This window comes from Castanea sativa, chromosome 11 (genome assembly GCF_040712315.1).
Source record: "Castanea sativa cultivar Marrone di Chiusa Pesio chromosome 11, ASM4071231v1".
NCBI classification, from domain to species: Eukaryota; Viridiplantae; Streptophyta; class Magnoliopsida; order Fagales; family Fagaceae; genus Castanea; species Castanea sativa.
In genome coordinates, this window is record NC_134023.1 from 50,698,249 (window position 1) to 50,709,905 (window position 11,657).

Here is an 11,657-nt window from a genome sequence, read left to right on the forward strand (position 1 = left end):
TGAGAATACACAACAGAAATTATTTTCCTCATAAACCATGCATCCATTTTATCGCGTAAATAGAACTCATAAGCCATACACAACAGAAATTTTAGTAGCAACTACTAGCAATTGGACAAGATTGTACTAAATAACTAAGGTTACCGAACTAATTCATGATCTGCTACGGTGAAACCCAGACATCTACTTTCAATTTAAAAAAATAAATATATAAAAATCACGCGCCCCCTAATACTTGTTAAACGAAAATTAGTTGATTATAAAAACATTAAAATCCAACCTTGCAAGGTATATTTTTTTAATCTAAAATCCCAAAAGTACACGTTACATATATGAACTCAATTAAATTACTATTTACTAAATTATAAATCTTTGGCTAACTTTATATTGGAGAACAAAAATAAAAAGAAGGGATGAAGAAAAGAACCTGCAGATTTTATTTGAAAGAAATTTTGTATACTTAATTCCAAGAAGCAGCAAAATCTTCTAGAGAGCACTTCATGTTTAATGAAGCAAGCTTTTTTTTTTTTGGGTAAGAATCTTCTCTCCTGATATTGCTAAAACTCACTCATAAAAAATAAATAAATAAAATTGTACACTTGATAGCTCTAGTTCAAATGCTCTTGCTGTCTTGCGCTCCAATTTATAGTGTGTTCCCTCTCTATTAGAAAGAAAAAGCACAAAAGAAAACACGTCATCGCCATGACATCATTCTCAAAAATTTGCAAGCATCACACAAGTTGGCTGGCGAAAACATTAATGATGAATGGCCACAGGTCAAAATCTTGGCTTTGTTGGGATTGACTTCTTGAGGTCTTTTGTGTGACAGGAAGCGAAACTGGATGCAAAAATTGATGAACACATGAGCCACGCATTGTGGATGAATCATTAATGTTTACCACAGGGGGACTAAATTGGTAGCTAGGCTTATTGAAGAGTTTGGTAATCGGTAATACTTAATGTGACAATTCATGGTGGTGGTAATAATTTACAGTCCTCTCTAAAATGTACACATAGTACTCATAACCACGTACAGTTAAATGTCCATTTAATTCTTACAGCTAGCTCACAACTAACCAATTTAATTTTGACCAACAATTATAATGTGAAAAAAAAAAAAAAAAAAAAAAGAGGTAGAAGCGGCCAAGGAGGGGAGAAGGATTGGGGAACTGAGTCACTGACCCCCTCTACCTTCTTCTTTTTATATATATTTTAAAGTGCAATACAAAGTCGAAGTTTCAGCTCAAGTCAAAGCAATCACTGATTGTTCGACTGAATCTCGATTAACCCTAGATAGATCAAGATTTTCCTGTCAATCCACGCTCAACAGAGTCTCGATTGGTCAAGAATAGAGAAACATGATTTTTTTAAAGCCCATTAAATTTGCTAATGTTAAATATACTGAATAAATGTATTATATTTCTCAAGTAATAAAATATACATAATTGCCTTTATATAGAAGGTAGATTGTGTAGTATAAGTATGTGTACTATACAAATAAATAAAGTGGGTCTAAAGCCCACAACCTATTACACGTTAACAACCCCCTCAAACTCAAGGTAGTGTGAGACCAATGAATAAAATGACAATCGATCTCGATGTGAACAACATTGTAAGCAATGTGAATGGTACTCTAATTGTCACAATAAAGAGGAGTAGTAGAGGATGTTGACACACCTAAGTCCTTAAGAAGCCATCATAGTCAAAGGAGCTTATGTGGTATCAACAAGGACACGATATTCTACTTCAGTACTAGAACAGGCCACAGGCCATAAGGGCTTGTTTCTTACTTCGCTAAGAAATCAGAAAAGAACCAAGAAGAAAGTAATAACCAGTTATATAGACTTACGATCAGCAGGATCTCTTGTCCAATCAACATTAGAGAATGCACGAAGAACAAGATGAGACTGAGCAGTGTAGAAAAGGCCATGAAAGAGAGTGCCCTTCAAGAATGCATAGAATAGCAGCATAGGGAGTTAATTGTGGAGCAGATAGATACTGGCTCACTTGGTGAACAACATAGGAAATGCTGAATGAATGACAGTGAGATAAACTAAGCTGGTTACCAAGCGTCTGTAAAAAGAGAGATCAGACAATGGTTTCCCTTCTAAGGGAGTTAGATGTACATTAAATTCAACTGGAGTGTCAACAGTCTTATTATCAGTGAGTCTAACTCGAGTCAAAAGTTTAAAAGCATACTTGGCTTGAGTAATATAAAATTCATCTGTAGAATGAGTGATTTCAAGACCCAAGAAGTAGCTGAGATGTCCAAGATCTTTCATCTCAAACTGTTGACTGAGAAAATCCTTGAGTTCTTGAATGTCATTAAGGTCATCATTGGTTATGATTATATCATCCACATTAGGAGAAGCAAAATAGTTTCTTTGTTGGTGTGAGGAAGAAATAAGATAGAATCATAATGATTGGCAATGTAGCCCAAGTGAAAGATGGTAGAGATAAATTTGGTAAACCAAGCTTGTGGAACTTGTTTGAAGCCATAAAGAGCACGTTGAAAGTGATAAACCTTGTTTGGTTCAATAGAGAAATTAGAAGGAGGTTGCATATAAACCTCTTCACTTAAATTCCCATTAAAAAAGGTATTTTTGACATCTATCTAAAAAAGGTCCCATTTACTAGTAGCAAAAATAACCGAAAGGGCACAAACATATGAGATTTGAGCAACCGGAGTAAAAGTCTCTTTATAATCAATCTCATACTCTTGTGTAAAAATTTTTGCAATAGGACAAGCTTTATAGCTCTCAATAGACCCATTAGAGCGAGTCTTGATCTTGTAAATTCACTTACAACCAACCGTAGATTTCCTAGGGGGGTGAGTCACCAAATCCCAAGTATGGTTTCTAGATAATGTATCAAGTTCTTCTTTTATTGTAATCTTTCATAAAGGGTCAGTGGGTGCCTCACAATAGGTGTGAGGCTCATGCAGTGGAGCAAGGGCAGTGTAAAAATGATAGTCAAGTAAATGTGCAGGAATGGATCTTACTCGAGTTGAGTGACGAGGTGAAATGTCTTGTGTAAGATCTTTAAGCGGAGCAAGAGCAAGAGACCTAAGCTCAAGGTTGGGTAGCTCTTATTTAACCTGTTCATCTTCCACCTGTTCATTAGAAGGTGATCTAGGAGAGGCATAAAAAATATCTAGTGGTTGGATAGAGAAGTCTATAGGAGGATCAGGAACAATTATATAAGGAATATGTGACTCATCTAGAAAAATATCTAAGACAGAGGAGATAGATAGGGAGGCACAGAAGTGAGAGAGCTTGACAAATGAGCAATGTTCCCAAAAGACAACATTGCAAGAGATACGAAGATGATGAGAGACAGGATCATAACACTGATACCCCTTTTGAGTTTCTCCATAGCTAAGAAAATAATAAAGTCTAGATCGAGGCTCAAGTTTGTTATATTCATACGATTGAAGAAGAAGGAAATAGGCAAAATCAATGGAGCGAAGGTGGAGATAGTCTGGAGGTAACCCAAAAAGGCGCTCATATGAAATTTAATTTTAGATAATAGGACTGGGAATGCAATTAATAGCATGAAGAGCAGCTTCACTCCAAAAGGAGCAGGAACTTTGGAAGAGAGAAGGAGAGCACGAATAGTGTCAAGAATATGACGAAATTTTTATTCGGCACTACCATTTTGCTAAAAGGTACCTAAACAAGTTAGTTAATGAATAGTGCCATAGGAATGCAAGATAGTTTGGAAAGCATATTGAGTGTATTCAAGAGCATTATTAGATTGAAAAATTTTGATGCATTTGGAAAATTAAGTTTCAATCATTTTTGTAAAATTACATTATACTTGCAATAACTCCGAACGATCTTTCATGTGAAAAATCTAGCTATAGTGAGAATAATCATTAACAAAGAAAACAAAATATTGAGATCTACCAATACTTGAGACAGAGTAAGGGCTCTAGACATCAGAATGAATTAGGTCAAAGACATCAGAATGAATTAGGTCAAAGACATTAATGGACATTGATTCACTAGTATTGAAAGGCAAAGCTAGTTGTTTTCCTAACTGACATGAAACCCGACCAAATCCAAACAAGGTGAAAAGAACTTATAGAAACCCGGCCAAATCCACTGCAACAAAACTCAAATCCTTCAACAAAACCCAAATCCAATAAACTTATAGAAAACCCACCACTCCATAATAACCCACAACCACCACTGCAAATCCAACCCATATCGAAACCCACCATCAGCCACAAACCCAAAAACCCACAACAAACCCACTACCACAGAAAAATCCACAACAAACCAAAATTCAACACCGGCAACCCACAACAACGGCCCACAACCACTAAACCACAAACCACTAATGTGAAAAGAAGAAAGAGAATGAAAGGGTGAATAGAGAGAGGAGAGTGGGTTGGGTTAGAGAGAGAGAGAGAGAGAGAGAGAGAGAGATGAGAGGGAGAAGAGAGGTTTGACTTTTGAGGGAGAAAGAAAGGAACTAAAAAGTCTAGAGAGAGAGAGAGAGATAGGTTTGAGAAAGAAAAATGAGTAATGGAGGCTAATGGAGTTAGGATTAAATTGTCTTTAAGAACTAAAGCAATCAATTTTGAAATGTTATGGACCTCCTTAGTATTTTCCCAAACCTTAGGGGTAGTTAGTGAAATTTATCCCAAAAAAAAAAACCTAAGTCTTGCAATTGATTTAAGGGTTGGGTGGCCCATATAAAGGATTTCAGTGGATCATCCATAAATAGTCCAGTCATGGTACCTGGTCTCTCCCAGCTTTTGGTTGAATCATAATTGGGAGAAAAAATACTATGGACCTCACGCTTGTCAAGGTACCTGGTCTATCCCATTATTTCAAATATAAATGGGATATGTTTGGGGAAGGAATTCCTCAAATTTAATAAGAGTTCTATGTAAAATAATAGATTATTATTATTATTATTATTATTATTATTATTATTATATGGAAACAAACACAAACATATATAAAGGAGAGAGAAATGGATTTCAATACAAAGACACACAAAATATTAGATCTTAAATGCATGGTTTGAGTTTAAAAATATATATTTTGTACATTAAACCCTAAGCTTAAGATATGCTTATGACGTCATAAGTGTATCTTAAGCTTAGGGTGTAATGTACGGTTAAATGTGACAAATGTTCGGTTAAATGTGGTGTTGATATTGCCTAATTTGACAATAAAACTATTAAATGTGAAAAAATAAGAGAACCACTATTAAAATATTTTATTATTTAATTTAATTAGATTGAAGGTTTGCTATGTAGACAATTTCTATTATTGAGATGACAATAGTACCAAAATGGTAACGATTTTCGATTTTGAGGGACCAACATAGGCGCTCCAAAAAAGTAGAGACCAAAATGAAAATTGGCTCAAAATATAGGGATCAAAAAGGTATTTTTGCCTCTTATATATATAAAAGCCTCAATTTCAGCTTTTACCTTAAGCCTCCAAATGCATCAAGCTGTCCTTGACCTCTATTACAACAACTTCATTTGATGTGAAACAAGGTTTTACCTATTACAACAAAATATTTTGATGTGAAATAAGTGGTTACTTATTGCAACAACATTATTTTGATGTGATATAAGATTTAACTATTACAACAACATATTTAGATGTGACAAGGTAATTCTTGCAACAATCTTAAAATGATGCTTAAGTTACTATTACAACAAAAAGTATATTTTTCATCTATTACAACAATATATTTTGATGTGAAATAAGTGGTTACTTATTGCATCAATATATTTCAAAATAAAATAAGGTTTAGTTACTATAACAACACATTTAGATGTAATAAGGTAATTCTTACAACAATCTTAAATGATGTGATAAATTTAAGTTACTATTACAACAAAAAACAACTCACAAATGTAATAGTATATATATTACTCTAATTATTTTTGTTATTGTAATATTACTTGTTGTAATAGTATATATATTTTCACCTTTCTTTCCTTTTATTGGTTTAAAATGGCTTCCTTGCGCAAAGCTGTTGCCATAAATTGAATATCGATGCTACGTGATCAAGGAAGGGATATATATCAAATTGGTTATTTTTCCACACATAACACATTACACTTGGACACAATGTCCTCACCTTTTGTCCACCGTGAGAGGAACTACAGTTGGCTAAAGACAATTCTCTTAACCTTGGGCCCAAATCTTTCAAATAAAAAAAAAAAAAAATTGTAAAATAGAGCCAACATCCTCTGAGTTTTGAGCTAGTACTAGACAGATTTAAGACATTTTCCGACTGACCAACTGAATTCCTAAACTGTCACAATTTTTCTACTTTTTTTCATGGTGATTAGTAACAAAATTGATCAGTTTTGAAATATCTTGAACCTAATTAACATTACCCTAAATCTCAAGATTGATGACCGTAATCTACCCGAAAAAGAAATGCTAAGTCTTGTAACCAGTTTACTTTAACTCTTATGTTTGGGTTCTAAACAGACCCAAAATGTTTTAAGAAGATGGTCTATCTCCTGCAAAGATGTTGGTGGATTGCCCATTTGTACAGTTACATTTACGGCCATCTTTTAACTCAATCCAAACAAGGTGTAATATATATATATATATATATATATATATATATATATATATATATATATATATATTAATCCAAACAAGGTGTTTTTGATTCGGTTTGCTGGACGTTCTAGCGTGAATGGAAAAGTTTTGTTTCCAGAAAGCTCATAACCTCTATATTCTCAAGGCATAAAGAAATCATAATAAATAATAATTAAAGGATTATTTTTGTCCAGTTAAATGGTTGTGGAAGAAGAGAAGAAACCCACCAAAACTTCGCATCGAAATGTTCTTAATAACTTCTTATGGCTTTGTTGCCTTCATAGAGCTCCATTTTTCTTGTAGAAAAATAAAGAAATGGAGAAACTCCTATACATTGGGGTTTTGTGTATTGATCCCTAGGAACATGATACATGAATGAGATTATTACAAAGAGGTAAATACAAAGGAATTCAAAGGGGGAAATTATGGTACGAGAAAATCATGGAGTCATTTCCAATAGTAATATCTCAATCTTGAGTTCATCATGCCCTTTCAATTGAGATGAAACTTAGTAAGAATGAGCTTAAAAGCAAGAAGTATGAACAGTTCACAAGTGATGTAGAACAAATAATACAGACTTTCCTTGAGCAGATGGATCAGAAGCCAATGTGCGGGAAACTCAAGAAGTAGAAAAGTACCAACAGTTTTACACTTACAATTTTTGTGCAAACATGAGGAAATTAAAAAAAGCCGGCTGGCCATTACTACTTGATGGCATCTCATGTCTGTAATTCACTAACAAGCTTCCTATTGCTCTTGTGGATTGTTTTGGAGATTAAATCTTAGAGTTATATTATCACTTCCCATGTCACTATTATATTGTTACTGTTATTCATTTTGTTGGGAAAAAAATTATGAAGAAGAACAAAGCTATCAAAACAACGCTCTCAGGACAACATCTCCGAACTCTCTTTATCCTATTGGATTAAAAGGGATTGGGATGTATGCTAATAAAAAATCAAACACCACATAGACTATTTTCTTCTTTGTTTAATCAGATTATTTATGCAAGAAGAGGAAACAACAATCATATCTTAAATTTTGTTAGATACTACAAAATTAACATTTATATATGAAAATGTAAGGTAGTTATGCTTGGTAGAAACTACTCTTTAAAAAGAAAAAAAAAGTCCATACTAGGCATTACCCTCACAAGAAACAATGATTGCTTTTTTAATTTTTTTGTTAATTGTCTTTTGTTAACAGTGATTTAAAGTATACTTGTATGTACTCTAAGGGAAAATGACATTTAAAAATACTGTACATAAATAAAATAAAGTAAAAGCTAAACCAAAAGGTTTGTAGCAAACGGAGAGAATAGAACTTTATTATTGGTTGAAATACAAACTCTTCATAGATGCCAAAACAACAGTTCAAACAACCATTCATAAAAAAATAAAAATAAAAATTTCAAACAACCGGTGCCCAAATATAGGGAATAGGGTAGACAAGCCAATTGATGAAAGGCTGTCACAAAGCTAAACGAAATGACAAGTTCAAACTCAATGGACAGAATCTATTTGATTACATAAGGCCTAATGGTATTCCAGAAAGTGAATCCAAAGACTATGAGACCAACAATAGTTGCAGTGCCTCTCCAAACATCAGCAAAATAGATACTTCTCAAGGATGCCATATTATGGTTGCAACATTGGTTATAGTGCTTATTAAGATCTTGAGCGAGATCAGCGTAACAGGATTTATTTTCCACAATTTCAACGCTAAGTTTGTTTACCATATTGGCAACTGCTTCATTGCTGCCTAACGCATTGGCTATAATCTTTTCTTTAACCAGCAAATCCACATCTTCACTGGTGTCGATAAGATGATCCAATATCAACATATAGTTGCATGTGTAAGCTTCAAATGGATAATGACATTGCTCCAATGCCATGATGTTTCTGAAAAGGCCTTCAGTTCCGTCATCTATCGTGATTCTTGGGAAATTCAACAAAGGTTGCATACGTTCCAAGCACCAAAAGCATTTCAAGCATGGCAACCAATTTAAGAGCCATAAGCAAGTGAGGCATGGACATTTATGCAAGGGCTGACACTTCTTGAATTTTATGTCAAGTGAACCTTCGTTTTCCTTGTCATTCACTTTGAATACCACCCCTGCAGCATGTAGCTTTGTTGCACTATATAGTTCATATTTTTCTTCTTTGAATTCTAATTTTGACCGTGGGCAACGAGAATATCTGATCAAATCAGTGAAATGTTTTACTTTGTTATTCTCAGCTGGTATATTCTTGATATACAAAGTAAAATATTTTCTGGCAATCATAAAAAATGAATCATTACTATTTCGTCCTTTGGAAAATTTCTTATCTAACTCCTCGAGAATGAAAAATGGAAGCTGATTCTCAAGTAATGTCAAGTCTGCCTGTAAATGGCAATTCAACAATGGTTTACTTGACATATAGTCCTTTTTATCATTAGCTCTCAAGAAAAGCTCAATGATAAAGGTGGAATCCAATAAAACCATTTTCACGAAATCTTCACTGCTGATATCAAAGATCTCTTCGTAACAACGACGAATCTTTACTTCATTTTCTTCAATTACCGTTGCTATTTCTTTTTGGCATTTTCCAGTCCGGTAGCAAAATTCCTTTAAGTATCTCACTTTCAGCTTTTCCATGTCCCTCACTTCCTCTTTACCGTGGTGAAAAGGGCCTATTGAGATTAGCTTTGGACTGTAGGCTTCTTTATTTATTTGGCGAAGATTCTTAGGGACTCTATAGATGCAACACTCAGGCCACTGGGCTGGCTCCATGACCAGTGGAACATCAATGATCAGCTCTTCGCACATAAGCTCACTTTCCGTGACTATTCGAATGTCAACCATCGACTCTTCACACATAAGATCATGTTTAAGTGAACAAGTAGCAATTGTCGGCTCCATCTTCATTAATCTCCAAGTTCCTTTTTTTTTTCCTAATAACACACAAACAATAATCATTAGCACTGTAATAATTTATTATTATTATTTTTTTTGGGTGGAAAGCTCAATTAGTGTTATAACATAGAAAATGCTAGAGTTACAAATTATTTGTTACTCTAAAAACCAAATTAAATAATAATTTTAATGGATTACATGAAAACACTGGATTTTCAAAAACTTATGTTGCAATATAATTACGAGAAGTGAACCATAAGTCAAAAATTTTCATTTTAAATTATTATAAAAATATAGATATACAATATCGCATTCAAAAATATATAAAATGAACAAAACTCTGTTTAATTTGACTTTAAAGTTTTATAGAAAATGAGTTATTTTTCAAAAACTATTTTCTATAAAACTATTTCATTTTCCAATTTTTGGTAGCAACCTTAAATGTGTTGGAAAATAATATTCCAACTTTCCTTATTTAGCTTATCATGAAATATAATTAGTGAAAAACAATCTCTAATAACTAAATCATACTTTTTATATTGGCCAAAAATAGTTTTACTTTAATTTATTTTTTCTAAAGCTAACAAATACTAAGAAATGAAAATATATATATATTTTCACACAAGATTTTTTATTTTTTTTTTTATTTTTATATACAAGATAGAAATTCTACTCTAATTTAATCTAAGTGTATGTGTGTGTGAAACTTCCTCTGGGAGACTTGAACCCTGACCCTTGGCCTCCACACCCCACAAGCATGTATACTTATGGAGTCACCACCACACTAAAGGTGCATGGTGGATAAGATTTTCCATTAAAACAACATAATGTAAAAGTCTTTTTTTTTTTTTTTGAAGCCAACATAATGAAAAAGTCAAACCATAACATTAATATTGAACAAAAATATCCTAATAGAACTGAACCAGAAAAATTAGACCAACATTTTGAGCCAAGATATAGAAGAAGGGAACAAAATTGATTTCTATGCTATGCACAATAAAAAAAAAATACTTCCCCTCACGTGCAGTGGTTGAAATAGAAAAACTATTAGGGAACCAAGCTAAATAAAAAATTTTAACTCAACAAATAATATATATGTTTCACATGATTTAAAAATATATCAAGTTAGCCTTCACATAACTCATATAAATTGATTTTTTCAACCAGTTAGCTTATAAACTGTGAACTACCTTTTAAATTATACTGAGTAGAATTAATATTTGTAAAAAAAAAAAAAGATTATGATTTCTTGTTAAATAAATTAGAGATCACATTGCTAGATTATACTAGTTAATAGTTTTAAAAATTGTGATACATATAAAATTTAAATAATAAACGTCAACATGCCTAAACACACACAAGTTAGTATAATAAAAATATGACAATACAAAAGGCCCCTTCCTTCTCAACACATGTTATGCAAACAAAACACTTAGAATCATGTAATGTATAATTAGTATTTGAATGGTAATCCTTTCTATCATCTTTTGTGTTTCATTTTAAATTCCACTAATTAAAAATTTTCATGTATTTCTTTGACTTTTATTATAAAATAACTAATATTAATGGGAAAAAAATCAAACACGTCATACTGTGATTGGTGGAATATAAAATAAACCCTGAAATTAATTAACTAACTTTTTATTTTATTTCAAGTCTCACATACTCTAATGGCCATGTGATTTGTTTTCTTCTCGTTAAAATTCTATTAAGCTCTTACGATTTCTAAAACTGATTTCTTAGGGCCTACCCAGCACAGATTTAGTTTTATCAAGAATTGAAACATACAAAACTTTAAATTAGGCTCATGAAAATGAAAATATTCAATAATAGAAAATATTACCAATCAAATAAGCCTGGAAACAAATGCCTTTGCCCTTTACCCTTGAGAGCACCTCTTAAATACACACTAATTGAATTTAGTCGCTCGATTGTGATAGTAATTCATACTCTCTTCTTGCAATTCTATTTATAGTAAGCGATCTCTCTCTTACAAGTTTACAAACATCTCACAAACTTTAATTTCACTTCTTTTTCTGCTTTAAATTTAAGATTTGATATTTTTATCTCTTCTCACATAGTAGCTAGCTGTATTTTGTTCCATAAAGCAAAAACCAATAACTATAGCGAACATTCTTAACTTGTTTACTTAGCCTATACTGTTGCAGCTT

At 32.6% G+C, this 11,657-nt stretch overlaps 1 protein-coding gene across 1 annotated transcript; it reads right to left on the minus strand.

The window, feature by feature from the left end:
* Positions 1-7,913: 7,913 nt before the first annotated feature.
* Positions 7,914-9,523, minus strand: LOC142617942 (UPF0481 protein At3g47200-like). The gene has a single exon (XM_075790915.1). It carries the CDS (start codon positions 9,496-9,498, stop codon positions 8,107-8,109), a length of 1,392 nt encoding a protein of 463 aa, XP_075647030.1. The 5' UTR covers positions 9,499-9,523; the 3' UTR covers positions 7,914-8,106.
* Positions 9,524-11,657: the final 2,134 nt, after the last annotated feature.